Below are 17,644 nucleotides of genomic sequence, written 5' to 3'. Positions count from 1 at the left end.
ACATTGTTAAGAAGTTCCTTCACTTAGAAACACAGCAGCAGCCTCATAGTATTGTGATCAAAATGTGGGCAATTGGAAACCATGTATATACCGTGTTTCCCCGAAAATAAGATCCTGTCTTATATTTTTTTTAACCCCGAAATAAGTGCTTGGCCTTATTTTCGGGGATGTCTTATTACTTTGGGGCGTGTGGAGTAAGATGGGGCTCCTCTTGCCATCTTACCTGATTTCCAGTTCTGTCTCCCTAACCCTAACCAGAAGAAATGGCGGGGACCGTTTAAATATTTTTGGGGAGGGCTTATTTTTGGAGTAGGCTTATTTTCAGGGGGGGGTGTATTTTTAGTGCATGCGCTCAAAAGCCCAATTGGGCTTATTATCAGGGGATGACTTATTTTCGGGGAAACAGGGTATGTCAACTGCAGAATCTTGGGATCATGGGATCACCGTTTGCAACTTTCCCAGCTGACTTCTGACAAGCAAAGTCAATGGAGGAAGCTGGATTTGCTTAATGACCATATGATTCACTTAATAACTGCAGCAATATCAGTTAACAGCTATGGCCAAAAAAGGTGGCAACAACAGGTGTGACTTGCTTAAAAACCACTTTGCTTAGCAATGGAAATTCTGGACCCAATTGTGGTTGTAAGCCGAGGACTGCTTGCATTGTCTTCTGAATATGGACACCTTTGTAGGGAGTGGGAGGATGGTGGTACCACGTGTTACTCTTTTGAAGAGGAGCTAGTTAGGAAACAAACTCCAGGAGAATGACTGGAAGTCTTTCTTCCTTATTGAGATGTTGAAATCCTGACTGTGTTTTTCCCCTCCCTGCTTCTTGCATCCCAGGGAATTAAGATGGAATCAGATTCATCCGGGCCTGGTGCCTTTCTATTCTTTTGTTTTTTAAGTGCTTCAGTTAATTCCATCATCATTATATTTCCTTCTAACATCATTTCAGTGTCTTTAGAAATCTGGGGTAGATTCACTTTCTGCAGGTATTGTTTAACACTTTCCTCCTCAATATCCTCTTGCTCATACAGTTTTCTATAATAATCTTGTATAATTTTTTTCTTCTCTTTATTCCCATACCTAATTTGCCCTTGATCATCTACTAGTTGTGTTATTTTCCTTGATTCTCTCTCTTTTTCCAGTTTGTATGCTAACCATCTACCTGGTTTATTTGCGTCTTCAAAATAGTTCTGTTTAGCACTTCTAATTTTTTGTGCTAAATCCTCTTTTTCTATTAATCCCATTTTATGTTTAATTGTGTCCATTTTTATTTTAGAGATATAGAAGCAGAGCCAGCCGCACAAACAGGCTGAAGAACAGTTTTTATCCGTGGGCTGTCAGACTCCTGAATGCGAAATAACATCACATCTATGTAGTACCAGAGGTGGGTTTCAGCAGGTTCTGACCAGTTCTGGAGAACCGGTAGCGGAAACTTTGAGTAGTTCGGAGAACCGGTAGTAACAATTCTGACTGGCCCCGCCCCCATCTATTCTCTGCCTCCCAAGTCCCAGCTGATTGGGAGAAAATGGGGATTTTGCAGTAACCTTCTCCTGGTTTGGGGTGGGAATGGAGATTTTACAGTATCCTTCCCCTGCCACGCCCACAAAACCATGTCCACAAAGCCGTGCCATGCCCACAAAGCCACACCCACAGAATCGGTAGTTTGAATTTGAAATCCATCACTGTGTAGTAGGATGGACTTGAAAGGCCAGCGCAATGTGTAACCTGTTCACACTGGTGCAATAGGACTGTGTGGTTGTTAATATGATTTATTGGGTTAGGGATTTTCTGTCTTCACCGTTAGTTCAGGGGTGAAATCCAGCAGGTTCTAACAGGTTCTGGAGAACTGGTAGCGGAAATTTTGAGTAGTTCGGAAAACCGGCACATACAACCTCTGGCTGGCCCCAGAGTGGGGTGGGAATGGAGATTTTGCAATAGCCTTCCCCCAGGAGTGGGGAGGGAATGGGGATTTTGCAGTATCCTTCTCTTGCCATGCCCACCAAGCCATGCCCACAGAACCGGTAGTAAAAAAAATTTAGATTTCACCACTGCGTGAGTTGTATTTTGTTGGTGGGGGGGTGCACTGTGGGAGCTCAACCAATCTCATGGTACATATGTTGTGCACTGACAATAAAGATTTGAAATTTATGCATACAGCTTTTCTTTTTTTTTTTAATTAAAGAGCCAAGGCAGGCTGCTCTTGTTATTCCCATATTGCAGATCGGAAGATTGAGACCATGAAATAAATTCTTGCCTGTCCTGAGCTGATGACCACTTCGCTCCACCAGTATTTAACCAAGTTCTCAAAACTTGCATCTACATCATAGGTGCAGGAAATACAAAATCAACAGACACACATACACAAACATGCTTTCCTTATAAAGAAACTCATTTTGAGGGTCTTTATTCCTCCGTTCCCGAGAGCACAAGGTGAATTCTTTGGCAAAAAAATCTGAAAAGCATTGGGCAAAGGGAGTGAAAAGCAGCCTGAAGGACCAACGTGGCTCAGAAGGGGTTAAGACCGAGGAGGGTGTGGATTAGCATTTTCCTGTCTTGACAGCCTGTATATACAGCAGGCAGACCAGCTGCCGGCTGGCCGCACGGCGTTCACTTCCCTTACTTGCTCCACAAATCTTCTGGTGCTCGGATGTTATTGAAGATGCTGCCATGCTTTTAAAAGGGAGCAGAAGGTGAGTCCATAAACAGACCTGGTTACCAGCATGTCGGGTGACTGCCAGATTAGAGAGCAGCTGTTCAGGAATTGGCTTTCCTTGGCTTTGCTAATGATCTTACTGCCTACGAATTCTCTTCCACTTCATTTGAATTACGGTAGACCAGCCAAGTTTGCCAGTTTTAAGATGTGTGGCTTTCAAACTCCCAGAATTCCTAGCCAGCTGTGCAGGATGGGGAATTCTGGGAATTGAGGTCCACATGTCTCAAAAGTTGCCGAAGATGAGAAACACTGGGATAAACAGTCCATTCAGGTTCAAAGAGAAAATCAAAGTACTTCTTAGGCATGTGTGCATTTTAGAGCTTCATTGTCATTTATTGGTTATGTATCCATCTAGGTTTACATGGCATGATAGGTGAAAATGTGGCTGGCAGCTTTATATCTTGGTGGGTTTTGTGAACCTAATCCGTCTGTTTCAGAATCTGGTGTAAACCCCAGGAGTTGTTTTAATTCCAGAAACGAAAAGTGGTGGGTAGAGTCGGACATGACTGGCAGGGGAAATATTTACCTTTTAAAAAAACCATTTTATGTACTATTTTCGTACAATGTTATGTATTCATTCACCCACCCAGGTAACGTTTTGGCTGACAGAAATTTAGGCAGACTGGATCCTAATCCTGTCGACTTTTTTTTTTTAATTTGATTTATATGCCGCCCTTCTCCGGAGACTCAGGGCGGCTTACAGTGCGTTAAGCAATAACCTTCATACTTTTGTATATTTATACAAAGTCAGCTTATTGCCCTCACAAACTGGGTCCTCAATTTACCTACCTTAGAAAGGATGGAAGGCTGAGTCAACCTTGAGCCTGGCGAGATTCGAACCTGCAGTAATTGCAGGCAGCTGGTCTTAATAACAGGGTGCTTTAGACCACTGTACTACCAAGGCTCTTTTAAGCTAAGACTTTTAAGCTAAGCTTTTTCAAAGTGGATTTTAGTAGACTTCTATCCTAACACATCCATCAAATCCGTAGCATAATTGTCCACAACCTTGCATTTTACAGCTGCCTTGGATTATAATATCCATCATCCTTGAACTGCCTTGGATTATAATATCCATCATCCTTAGAGAGATTGTTTGTTTGTTTTTTTAATTAAATTTATATATAGTGAAGATGTGATGGATGCTGTAGCCCACCGAAGGGGAGGCACGCCTGAGGATGATGCCAAGGGGGCAGACGCCAATCCACACATCCAAAAGGCATCGGTTTGGGGTAGATAATCCCCCAAACGGCACAAGATTCTTGTCTTGGAGCCAACTCTTGTGACTGTGCTGGTGGGTTTCCTCTAGCGAGCAAGTGGCAACTCAAAATAAACCTTTGGAGGAGTCTTCTTGCGGCTGGTGTGGTGTTTGGCTTCTGGGCATATGTATCCCATTTGGTGAGGTCTGTACTTAAACCTCCAAATTTGGAGGGTGTGGCCCAGGGTGGAAGGAGACTGCTAGCACCAGACAGGCTTATTTATAGCTGTGAATTCAAGAGGCAAAAGTTCAGTAGAAATTCGTTCTGTAACCTGTTTTTGTAAACGCTCTTCCTCAGATGCACAGGTCTTAGGGAAAGCTGGCTTCTTGGGGAGGAGAGTCATGACATGATGGGTCTCTTTTGAAGCCCTTCCATACATTATGTGATAGCAAGATGACCAGGTCTTATGAGAAATTGTGGTCACCATGGCTTTTTGATATACTACTAAAGAACATAAGAACTCAGCGATGGTTTTAATTTGGGAGGAGAGGGGTATTTTTATGGGGTTCCTCCTCTTAGCTGTCAGTGAGCCAAGCTCCAAGAAAGATTGAGCAAGTGAGCCAAGCTGCCTTTTTGATTAGGATCACCAGAGAAACTCTCTTTGGACAGGAGTACCTCACCAGGGCATAGCTAGTTCCCCAAGGAGAGTCTCTGGTTTGTCCCCACAACTGGCAGCAAACAATGTTTGATTAGGTCCATATTAACGCTAGAGATATGATGTTATTCCAGAACTTTGCAGAGTAAATGGCTTCAGATGTTTTTGGTGCACCAGAAACAAACTCCTTGATATTTGTGCAGGTCAATCATTAGTTGTGGACCAGGCCAAGTTGGGAGCTCAGCTGTGTTCCCAGAAGACCGTACAACCATGTCAGAACTCTTTTTGAGGGTGGGGGCCTTCTGAGACTCCCACGTGAGTTTATTTTCCAAGTAGAAATAGAAAATGTTGAACCTAAGACATCCTGCCTTCAGACAAGGTTGAATGCTTTGAGGACTTAAGAAAAATATTGCAAAAGTCCTTGAAGCCCAAACAGAAGTGAAACAATTGATGCAATCAATCAACAATAGATTAATGTTTTTTTTTAAAAAAAACAAATAAAAAAATACAACAAAATATAAAGTACACTGTCCTTACAGTAAACAGTTACAATTCTTTTTATAATTATCTAATGCAAACATTTTGCAATTCGATGTCTACGTATGGGTGTGTGTTTTTTTTTATATGGGTGTATACATAATAGTAAATACATGCATTATTACAGGGGCACAGATAGTCCTCGACTTACAACCTTTCGTTTAGTGGCCGTTCAAAGTTACGACGGCACTGAAAAAAAGTGACTCATGATGAAGTTTCACAGATACGACCATTGCAACATCTCCATGGTCACTTGATCAAAATTTAATTAAATAAAATTTAATTTAATAAAATTAAAACACTTGCCAACTGGTTCATATTTATGACAGGTGCAGTGTCCTGGGGTCCCTTTTTGTGACCTTCTGACAAGCAAAGGGAAGTCAGATTCACTTAACAACCGTGCTACCATCTTAAGAACTGCAGTGATTCACTTAACAACTGTTGGCTGTAAAATGAGGCAAAATTCACTTAACTGCTTAGCAACAGAAATTTTGGGTTCCATTGTGGTTGTAACTCAAGGAACACCTGTATAATACGGTAGATGTTGCTGCGTCATTGTACTGAACCTGGCTTCCCATTGGCCATGTTGTCATTCAGAAATACTCAAAGGTTTACAGGTGAGACAAAATATTACTCTCTCTGGTGAGAATAATAAATATGAGAAGACTATTATGTTTCTTATGAGAAAAGATGAAGCGATGGTTCATAGGAGTTATGTTTTTAGTCGTCCTTCATCTTTAGGGAACATGGGAAGATATTAAAAGATTTACAGCTTTGGGACTGTCAGCGTATTTCTAGCCTAGAATTTGCTCTTTGGCTGAGGGAACCATTTCCCCTAAATAAGATTGGGTCTTATATTAATTTTTGCTCCAAAAGACGCATTATGGCTTATTTTCCAGTTAGGTCTTATTTTGGGGGAAATACAGCACTAAACGCCTCTGTCTGCTGACCATCTTTTTTTAAAATATTTTTTATTGATTTTACAATAACACCACAACACAACACAACATACAAAACATCAACACACCCTATGTGCGTCTTTTTACATATCAGTTTCGTTCCTCTTACTTTCTACTTTCTAGATTCCCCATTTTTCTCATTCTTTATTGTCTTTATCTTTATCGTGCCTTTATTTCTAGTTTTATTCATTTACAATATTTTACACATTTATCACATCATTTATTCCCTTTTACCTTCCCTAGTCTTTAGCCGATCATACCCCTTATTCCATACTTGATAATATTCTGTATCTTCTTTTTCTTTTATTTCTTTCGTTAATTCATCCATCTCCGTACAGTCCAGAATTTTCCTAATTGTTTCTTCCTCTGTTGACAATCTTAACTGGGACTTATTTTTGGGGTAGGGCTTCTATTACGAGCATCCTGAAAAACCATGCTAGGGCTTATTTACCGGTTGGGTCTTATTTTCAGGGAAACTGTGTGAGTGTGTGTGTGTGTGTGTGTGTGTGTGTGTGTGTAAACATTTGGAAGATCAAAAGGGACATGGCCATCAACAACTGCCCAGGCTGAAGGGGAAGGGAGAGACAGAGCTTAAGAAAGTCGGCATAGAACAGACAACACAGGAAATGGCTCCCTTGTTTTTCAGACCAGACGGAGGGGGCAGTGGGTTCAGCACGTGGCTTCTGCTTGACTGGTTAGGAACAAGTGAAGAAACACAGTTGTGCAATGACTGAAATTTCACTTGGGCATCTCAAGCAGCTGGCTAGGTGCTCCATCCTGCTGCAGTTGCATCTGTGATCTGTATCAAGACTGAATGGAACAGTTATTAGTGCTATTATATAGGGAGGATTTTATTAGAGCTTTGTCCTGCTTTTATTACTTTGGAAGTAATTCGAGGTGGGGAACATGCATAATACTTCTTCGTCCCCCTATATTCCCCATAACAACAACAATATGAGGTGGGTTGGGTTGAGAGAGAGTGCTCAACCCAAAGTCACCCAGCCAGCTTTCATGCCTAAGGCAGGATTAGAACTCACAGTCTCCTGGTTTCTAGGCCGGCATCTTCACCACCACCATTTATCTGAATTTCTTCTGCCCCAGCTACGGACCCCAAGAACGCAGCACACACAAAGTCTGTACAAACCTTAGTTTACTAAATTAAATCAGTCTTTCTCAAACAAAGGCTGTTAATTAACTTTATTAACAGTCTACAAGAATCCAAAGAATAAATAATTGTAATCTTACTGTGGTTGGCAGAATGCCCAGAAGCAATTTGCAGAGAACTAAGATCAAGACGTGAAGGAGAGTGAACGAAGTTGTTCCCTGCAAATTGCCTCAGTCGTCGTCCTTCCTTAAATAGGCTAAGGGAATGGCCAATTAGCCCCAAGCCTTACTCTCGAGGAGACCTCCTCCTGAGGAGCCACTCCTGCCTTTTGGCAGCTCTGCGCACCCGTGCATCGAGAAGAGGCTCTTCCTCTTCGTCCTCTTCACTTAAAGGAGCTTCTGGAGGTTCTGAAGGCCCTGGCTGAATCCCCGCCTCTGGCACCACATCTTCTCCAGCCTCTTCATTGTCTGACTCGAGTGCTAGCTACACAGGCTGCTGGCACAGCACCACACCAGCCTCCTCGCTGTCGGAATCAGCTACTAGCTGCACAGGCCACTGACGGGCCACAACAGAATTGATATAGGGTTTCTTGCCTAAACAGGGGGTTGGACTAGAAGACCTCCAAGGTCCCTTCCAACTCTGTTATTCTATTCCTGTGATGGTGAACCTATGGCACGCAGAGCCCTCTCTGTGGGCACACGAGCTGTCGCCCCAGCTCATCTCCACCACGCATGTGTTTATGCCTCCCACAGGGCAGCTGATTTTCAGGTCTCTGACATGGATGCATGGGGATGAGGCGCATGCAGGAGACGCGCACGCATGTGTGGGGGTGGGGGTGTTGTGTGATCATGCGCGGGGTCCCATGCACATGTGCAGGCAGCGGGGGAGCATGGGGGGTCATGCACGCATGTGCCAGGGGAGCAGGGGGTCACATGTGCAAGCGTTGGGGGTGGGGGAGTGCAGGGGCTATGCATGCATGTGCTGGGGGGTGGGTGGAGCACAGGGGCATCACATGTGTATGCATGGGGCGTGGCGCATGGGGGGTATCGCACGCACATTGCATTATGGGTTCGGGCATGCGTGTGCGAGCTTTCGGCACGCAATGACAAAAAGGTTAGCCATCACTGTTCTATTTCCCAAAGCCAAATGGTTCTGGGTTAGTTACAAGATGCTAAATCTTGGGTGTGAATCCAGTTTAGGGATCTATTGGCTCCTGTGGAATTAGATGGACTTTTCAACATCATGTGCTTCTCCCTTAGTATATAAATAACCACCTGCAATCTCAATGAAGGGCAGAAAAGGGTATAGAATCCTTGCCTTCTTCCTATTGAGCTCAATGGCATTCTCTCTCATATCAGCCACTCTTTAGTTTACCATCTTTCCCATTTTTAATTTCGGTACGGGAGCAGGCCCGTTTAAAAGAAGTTCAGTGGCAGGTATAGGAAGAAGTTGTTGAAAATTTTTTTTTTTTTAAAAAAGGACCTATGGCCCAATCACTGTAATAAGTCTATCTACTATCTTCCTGTACCTGCAAATGATTAACTAGAGAATATCTGGAGAGGAAGGCAAAGTCTCTCAGCAATTTTTCATTGCAGCCTAATTTGTTTGGTATTCATTCACCCTTTAAAATTAGCAAGGGCGAATGGCTGGGGAGCTGGAAATAACCTGAAGAGGCAAAGGCTACAATAATTTTACTTCATTGCATCAGCATTACGCAATTATCTTCTCCAGCCTGATATCCTCCAGATCAGGGGTCTCCAACCTTGGCAACTTTAAGCCTGGAGGACTTTAACTCCCAGAATTCCCCAGCCAGCTTTGCTGGCTGGGGAATTCTGGGAGTTGAAGTCTGCCAGGCTTAAAGTTGCCAAGGTTGGAGACCCCTGCTCCAGATGAGCTAGGATTACAATTCACAGGATTCCCAAACAAGAGGGACCTGTAACTCTTGAAGCTATACTTCTGATACCTCTGCAAGGCTTCTGACTGGAGAAGGCTAGCCTAGCAGAGACATCCTCATTTGTTGAAGAAGCAAAAAAATAAATTTGGTCTATGGAATTCTCTGTTTATGTTACTGCAAGATTCCTACCGCTAGACAAGGTTGGGATAGACCCTGTTTCCCTGAAAATAACACCCAACTGGAAAATAAACCCTAGCATGATTTATCAGGATGCTCGTAATATAAACCCTACCCCCAAAATAAGCCCCAGTTAAGATCATCAGCAGACGGAGGCATTTAGTACTGTATTTCCCCCCCAAAATAAGACCTAACCGGAAAATAAGCCATAATGCGTCTTTTGGAGCAAAAATTAATATAAGACCTAGTCTTATTTTGGGGGAAAACATGGTAGGTGTAGTCAGAGGTATATCAAGAACAAAAGAGTGCATCAAATCCTACTCTTGTGGGAAAACCATGGTGTCAGGAAACCCTAAATGTGAACAGGAAGACATTTTGCTAACCCTTTCTGCCCAGCAAAACTCAGTGGGGACATCCTGAACGGATATTCCCAGGTAGATGTTTCCATCATGTCATTCTGATTGGTTAATACACAAAGGATTCCCGACTGAGATTCTAGCACACTCTGCCTATCAAATCCACTCTGAACTTTTCCAAGATCTTTCCCAGGATGGTCTCTACAGATGTTCATAAACTCGAACTCTCAACAGCCTCAGTCAAGCATTGCCAAGAATGAGAGATGTTGGCAGCTTATAATTCAGCAATATCTTGTGGGAAGCTCCCCACCCCCCCGAAGAATGAAATATTTTGAAGAATATTAAAAAGGCAGAATATTAATTTTCCTTAAATGAGAAACGGAGAAACATGTTCTTAAAGGCAGGAAGCAGCCTCCGCTTTTTCTTAATAGCCCACAGCAGATGTCAGATTAAGGAGATAAAGAGTTATTGAAAGAAGAAGCCAGCTATCTAGATGGCTCTATTCATAAGCAAAGCAAATATTGCAGGCAGAAATCCATTCGAGACAAGATATTTCGAAACTAGTTAAACTAGTTATTTTATAATAGTTATAGTATAATGTGTTTGTTTTTTTTTGTTTTGTTTTTTTTTCTCTTCTTCTTTTCTGAAATGTATGGATAAAGGGGGATTTATAATACTTTTAGTAAGTAAAGGTCAGTATTTTGAGGAGGGAGTAAGTAACCTGTTATGAATTAGGGTTTTTTTTTTGTTACGAAGAAGTCACAGGGGGGGAAGGGTGGGGAGGGGGGGTTAGGGAGGGGGGGGAGGGGGGGGAAAAAGGGGGAAAAATTTGTATTTGAAAACCTTTTCAATAAAATAAAAAAAAAAAAAAAAAAGATATTTCGAAACTGCTTGCAGCAAAGTTTGACAGCTAACAAAAGCAGAGTGATAGGATTAGAAGCAGCCCCTCACCCACGATCCAACACAGGATGAAAGTCATTAGGAATTGCCCAATGCCCTTTCAGAACACAAGGCCCTTCATTGCATGACCCCCAGAGCAGTCCAAACTGGGAGCTCAGATAAACAATAAGCGAGAGGCAAGCACCTAGGTTTTGCATGTCCTCTTTTCCCTATAAAGCCAGGTATGACCCCCACATGATCCCATGGGAATCTGACAACAGCCAATAGAATATATAAAGGACATGTTCTTGCACAGGAACAGGAAGCTCAAATACAAAAGCCCAAAGAAGGTATAAAAACCCACCCACTCTCAACTCCATTTTGTCAGCTGCCCAGAATCACATGTGGTTCTGCTTCATCAATAAAGGGAACTTCTCTTTCCAATCAGTCTCCAGCCTCCATTTTATTTCCAGTGTGTCTTCCTTCTGGATTGGAACTGAACCAGATTGTTGTGACTTAGGCCCAAGTAGTTATTACCAGACACAATCAGTCCTAAACAAACATATTTTATTAGAACAATTGAGAATTTCTTCATTCTCATCTTAGTCCAAATTAAGTCCAAAACAAATCCTTGATAAACAGTCCTTCAGCCTTATCACAAACCTTTGTCTTCTTTGGCACCCTGCCAAAGGCTTTTCTTGGCAAAACCCCACAAAGTTCAGAAGCAAGAGACACCGACAAGAAACAAATGTAGCAACGTTGCTTTCCTACAAAGACCCCAAGAGCCACTTTTAAGCCTTCTGGGAGAGGCCAATCATCTCCTGGCCTTACTCCCAAGTCGTCCCTTTTGCTTCAGCTGCTCTTGCCTTCTGGCAGCTCTGCGCATGCATGCAGTAGGAACAGGCTCCTCCTGTTCCTCTGCCTTTCTGCTATCTGCCTCTGGAGGCTCTGGAGTCCATGCATCGCTCCCAGATGGCCCTAGCCCCATCTCTGCCTCCGACGCAGAGCCCTCGTCCGGGCCTTCCCCAGATTCCAGGACTGGCCCATGTTCCTCCCCAGCCTCCTCACTGTCCGACTCCGCTGCCAGCTCCGCAGGCTGCTGGCGGACCACAACACAGATGGAGATTTCGTCTAACAATCTAAAAAGAGCCAAGTTCTCTGTGTCCATTTCCCCCCCCCCCCAGATTAAAAAGCCAGGCATCCTGTTCTAAAGCAGGGGTCTCCAACCTTGGCAACTTTAAGTCTGGCGGACTTCAACTCCCAGAATTCCCCAGCTGGCTGGGGAATTCTGGGAGTTGAAGTCCTCCAGGCTTAAAGTTGCCAAGGTTGGAGATCCCTGTTCTAAACCATCACTAATATTTCTGGGCATTGTTTTATGAAGAGGAAGCAGGCATGGTGGTGGAAGTCAGGACAACCCTGACAGGACAAATTGCATGAAACAGAAAGGAAATCCATAACACCCAGTCTGGCTTTTCTAACCTCCTATCTTCCTGCCTCAGACTTGGCTACTTTCATACAACTGGTTGCCCGGAGCAGGGTTAGAAGAACTTTTGTGCTCATTTGTTGCTTGTGGGGTTTGCTTTGTTCTGGGAATGGCTGAGTCTATAAAGATAAGGCTGCTAGTTCCTCTATTTTTTCCTGCTTGGCTTCCTCTTGAAACCTCTGTATGAAACTGTGGGGCTCATCTGATATCCTGCCCTGGCAAGCTTCTTCTTCTGAAATGAAGCATCTTCTGGAGCATCTTTTAGCCCTGCAGAGCATTTTAAACATGCTGGAATAAACATTTTTTTAAAAAAACAAAAACCTGGCATTTTAATGTTGGCGCATAAAAATTAAATCTTTCCCTTCTAATCCGGGACCAAGACTTTGGCTGAATCTAAGTGATGTCGCCTGACTAAATGAAATCTGCCAGGAATTGTATGGAATAACTTAGTGGGTTAGTCACTGAAGGCAGCCACGGAGATGACCTTGGAGAAAGGATTCGGAAATTGTTCCAGCAACAGAAGGTGCTAAAATATGCTTTGAGCCAAGGAAACTAATAGGAAGAATTTAGTCTGGCCCCTCCTTTAATCCCTGGGGTATATAACAGGAAAACATGGCCAGGCTTATAAAATACTGTTATATTGCAACATCTTATCTTAATAAAGGATAGTTCTAATCATCTTGAGGACTCTGTTGATCTGGCTAACCTTGCAGGGCTAACAGTCATACAGTGGTGGATCTGCCTTCAGTTCTTGTAAACAATTGATTATATTTTGTGTAGCAGAAGGGGAAAAATTCATTCATTCATTCATTCATTCATTCATTCATTCATTCATTCATTCATTCTTGCAGTTGTAGTTGTTCGAAGCAGGAACATTCAGAAAACCATAGTACAAAGTGGGAAATTACCTTGGAGTAAGGCTTTTTACAACCTGGCATTGTTGCGGCCAATCCGTTTTGAGCCGGAACACTGGAGTTTCCCAAATGGTAGGTCAGTGCTTGAACAAACATTCACTTCATTTTTTTAAAAAAAAAAATCAAAATATTAATCACGGCTGATTAATTGTGTGTATTTCCCAGCAATTCTCATCTTTCAAGAATCATAACGTGATAGGAAATACCATTCTGTATCTGCATTATCTCATTAATCTTCTCTGCTTCTAGGACCATCGTGGAGTGGCGAGTATCCAACAGTGTTCTGTCTTCACCGAAAGATTTCACTCTCCATTGGAAGCGTGGCTGAATTCCAATAATCAGAAACAAATAAGCAAGTAAACTGGCTCCCAGCATTGCAAGAAGAGATTGAGGAAGAGGATCTAAAGCTTCATGCAGGACAACCATATTCCTTTTCTCCAGGGTGTGGTGTTGGACAAAATTCTGCCAATTCTTTTAACCTGTTAGTCATAATCTGTTTATGCAATTGTTGCAGACCAAAAACAATCTTGGTTTTGGAAATTGCACAATATCTGAAACGGGGGATACAGCATGAGGCCTCTTTCTCCAGGAGATGGACTTTCCCCTCTGGGTCTGCTCACACGAGGGCCTGACTACTTGCGTAAGCAGCTGGAGATGAGCAGTGGTGGGCGGACGCCGAGTGCCGTGGAGAGGCTGGAAGCTGACAAAGCCAAATATGTCAAATCTCGGCAAGTGATCAACAGCCGTCAAGAGCCAATTCTGCTCAGCCACACTCCCCAGTCTTCCCCATGCTGCAGGAGACCCCTAACCCTCCACCAGCAGAGTGAATTTCCTCAGGGCTTGACAGCAGACCAAGATGGCCTCAGACCCAAGAAGCAGCCCCCTTCTCCTCAGTCCCCCATAGCACGGCGAGGGGGCAGCAGGCGCCTACTGAGGCCTGACTCACTTGTCATCTATCGGCAAAAACGCGACTGTTCTCTGGTCAACAAGGAGAACAGCAAAGGGTACAACAACCTAATGAAGTGGCTGTTTCAGGGTCCACTGAGAGATGGACCTCATAACTGTTCTTCTTCAAGGAGTCTCTTAGGAGGAGATGGACATCTGGAAGTGACCCAAGAAGAGAACTCCATGGTTTGGGTACCTGCAGAGAAGGAGGACACAAGGACTGCCAATTCAGTGGACATGTTCAATGGATTCATGGGTTGTGAGTCTGAGCCTAGTCCAAAAACCCAGGCCAACTCTCAGCTCAATGTTGACCAGCCCTTTCCTTCCTCAGGCCATTACCAAACAGAAGCCAAGAAAGAGCTGACTCTGAGTTATTCTCTTCCTCTTTCAGAGAAAGAACGATTCTTTAATTACTGTGGCTTGGACCGGAATTTGGTCGAGGTGCTAGGAATTGAACGCTTCAAACCAGGCAGCTGGGAAGCTGGTTCCTTCTGCATTGGGTCAGCTAGTTCTGAACGTGATGGCCTTTCCTATAATGGGGAGCCCTTGTCTGCTGAAGACCCAAGTGACAAGCTGTCTGCCTCGGTCTCTGTTGTTGAGCGAAACGCCCGTGTCATTAAATGGCTTTACAGCTGTCAGCAGGCCCAAACGAGGTCCAAAGAATCTACAGTATGAACTCATGAAGGTCTTGGGGTCCAAAGCTCTCCCTTTATCCCAACTGAGGGGAAGTCCTATTTTGGAGGGGATCATGGCAAGATTCACCAGCACTTAGACTTATACATAGGTGGGTTGCACTTTCTTTAACAAAGGGTTCGCTGGTTGTGCCCGCTCATGCCCCTTTCGGAGAGAAACGGAGCTTCAAACAGGCTCCTAATCAGCTCAGGCAGCTACGGTGAGAACAGCAGGGGCAGTGTGGAACACAGCTGGGCCAGCCAACGAGGTTTTAAATAGATAGCATAGAATAGGGGCAGGTGGGCGGGCCCAGCCAGCGATCAGAACTAAGGGTTCGCCCAAACCCTTGAGACCATGCAGCAGCCCACCACTGGACTTATCTACCGCTTCACAGTGCTTTTACAGCCCTCTCTAAGCAGTTTACAGAGTCAGCCTATTGCCCCCAACAATCTGGGTCCTCATTTTACTCACCCTGGAAGGATGGAAGGCTGAGTCAACCTTGAGCTGGTGAGATTCGATCTGCCGAACTGCAGCTATCAGTCAGCTGAAGTAGCCTGCAGTACTGCACTCTAACCACTGCGCCACCTCGGCTCCATATCGCCAAATGTCTCTTTCTCAAAGGAATACTGTTAAGAACCGGTTGGTCTTGAACTTTTGCTGAATTTTCCCCCCAGTCGTGGCTACATAATAATGGTTCGTTACCATACTGAGGATTCTGAGAACTGACATCTAACAGAGGCGGATGGCCTCAAATAGAAAAATATTCCCTTGGCAATAAGGAGGCAGTTTCCAGGACTAATTTAAGGACTAAAATTTCTTGCTGCCATCCAGAGCCAGAGGAATACGTTTTCCTTTCTTTCCTCATTGATTGAGAGCCAGCCATTGTGATGCAGCAGAGAACACAGGAAGAATTGGTTCAAATCTCTACTCGCCTTTGAAGTTTCTTAAAGTCAGTGTTTCTCAACCTTGGTAGCTTGAAGATGGGTGGACTTCAACTCCCAGAATCCCCCAGCCAGCAGCGCTGGCTGGGGGATTCTGGGAGTTGAAATCGACCCATCTTCAAGCTTCCAAGGTTGAGAAACACTACTTAAAGTGGAAGTTTAGGTTTACCTAGCACCTTTTCTACAAGGTTGTTGTATATCCTGATATCCTGCTAACAAACAATCCCTGTGTACTTTGGCTGGTTGGGTTATTAATCACTGCTTATTTAGATCACTAATGAAGTGCTGAGCTCTAAGGAATTTCCACTCCTGTTGGCAGAATTATCTGAATGTAGTTCTATATTATTGAATCATCCAAGGTTTCTTTTTCCTGATAGCTTGGTTCAGCATAGAACAGTGTGCTTGGCTCTTCCTTTATGTGGAAGCCTGTATGACTTCCTTCCCTGTGCTGCAAGATGATTCTGCTTCCCAGTGTTTGTAATTAAAAAAAAAAGTTGTTGATAAACTTGTCTGCCTTTGCTCAATACTAACCAATTTTTGGAAAACAGCATCTTGAGGGGGTTCGGCTGATGTCAGGCTGGATGATTTTATGAGTTTTACAATGTGGATTTTTAATGCTGTAAATCTCCTGGAGTCACCTGGAGTGTTTGAGTTGGGCGGTTCTATAAATTTGATTAATAGATAAATAAATTTATTTTCTGTTCTGGGAGAAGCACTAGGCAGCCACAGAACACAACCCTTGAATTTGGTAAAGTGGGGAAAAAAAGGATGCATGTGCTTCTGGAAAACTGGGAGGTCTGAGGATTTTATTCAGCTGTGTTTCCTTCTGTTCGGACTGTTTACTACTTTGATGATTGGAAGAATCAAAAAAGGCTCTCTAAGGATACTTCCATACCTCCTCTGCTCCTAACCTTTAATCACAATTTGAAATGTACCCTACTGCATTTCTTGCAGCTTTGAGAATAAGGAACACAAATCACGCACATGCAGCAACAAAATTCTCCCTTCCCCTCCATAAAACAGGGAAGAGGATAAGAATATCAACACAAAGAAGTAGGAATATAATCACAACTCTTGTCAATTCCATCCCTGCTTCATTGGGGAGCTGGGGGAGGATACAAAGCTGTAAGACCACCATTACTCTTTATGGACCCATTAGAGTAGTGGAAGTTCAATTAGCAATAGCATTTAGGGTTATAGACCGCCCCATACCATAGCGCTTTACAGGGCTCTCTGGAGAGTTTACAATGTAAGCATTATTTGCATATTGTCCCCAACAATCTGGATTCTCAATCTAGAGCCCCATCAGGATCAAACTCCAGGCTGTGGGCAGAGTTTGCCTGCAATACTGCACTTTAAGCATTGCACCACCAGGGCTCCTTATAAATAGCCAGGAGAAGAGAAGACACAAGAATTCTGCCAGTAGAGAAATGGCTTGCCCCGGGCCTGGGATCTCTTCAAGGCTCCACAGTTTCCAGTGAAAAACTGATTTCAGAGCTTTTTTTAAAAAATTCACAACAGAGCTGCCAAAAAAAAACACAGCACACCTGCCAAAGAGTCAGGCATAAAGGTGTGGAGATGATCTGGGAGTTGTCTAAATATCCTTTGTAGAACTGCCACGAGTTGCAGTTCTACAACTCATAGACTTTAGCAGAGTCTACAACTCTGCTAAAGTTGGGCAGCCATTTACATTTCTTAAATCAGAGAAATAAATGGTAAAGCTTCCTCTCTAATAATGTGGATGCTTAAGATCTCACACATTATTTCACATCAAATTGTGAAAGGTGACTTTGAAATTGAAGGCTTATTTAAGAAACTGAGCACTTGCACAGATCTTATCTCCTGCCAGTTTTACTACCGGTTCTTGCGAACTGGTCCGAACCGGGGGCAACCCACCACTGACGTGTGCCCAAAGTGGCACGCGGAGACATGTTGCCTGGTGTTGCCCGTTCCTCTTCCAGGTTTCTGGTGGCCCCCAGAGTGGGGTGGGAATTGAGATTTTGCAATATCCTTCCCCCAGGAGTGGGGAGGGAATGGGGATTTTGCAGTATCCTTCCCCTGGCGTGGGGTGGGAATGGAGATTTTGCAGTATCCTTCCCCTGCCATGCCCACCAAGCCACGCCCACAGAACCAGTAGTAAAAAAAATTGGATTTCACTACTGCTTTGAACTGAACATTCAATTCACTAAATTCTAACAGGTATTCTTTTTTC

General features: G+C 43.7%; 1 protein-coding gene across 1 annotated transcript; it reads left to right on the top strand.

Annotated features, from left to right (window-relative positions):
* Positions 1 to 2,580: 2,580 nt before the first annotated feature.
* On the top strand, positions 2,581 to 15,937 carry FAM110D (family with sequence similarity 110 member D). The gene is made up of 2 exons (XM_034413522.3): positions 2,581 to 2,696; positions 13,124 to 15,937. Exon 2 carries the CDS (start codon positions 13,445 to 13,447, stop codon positions 14,492 to 14,494), a length of 1,050 nt encoding a protein of 349 aa, XP_034269413.1. The 5' UTR covers positions 2,581 to 2,696; positions 13,124 to 13,444; the 3' UTR covers positions 14,495 to 15,937.
* Positions 15,938 to 17,644: the final 1,707 nt, after the last annotated feature.

The sequence above is a fragment of the Pantherophis guttatus genome, chromosome 10 (assembly GCF_059756535.1).
Source record: "Pantherophis guttatus breed Tessera chromosome 10, ASM5975653v1, whole genome shotgun sequence".
Lineage (NCBI taxonomy): Eukaryota > Metazoa > Chordata > Lepidosauria > Squamata > Colubridae > Pantherophis > Pantherophis guttatus.
This window is presented reverse-complemented; position numbering and strand designations above follow the sequence as displayed.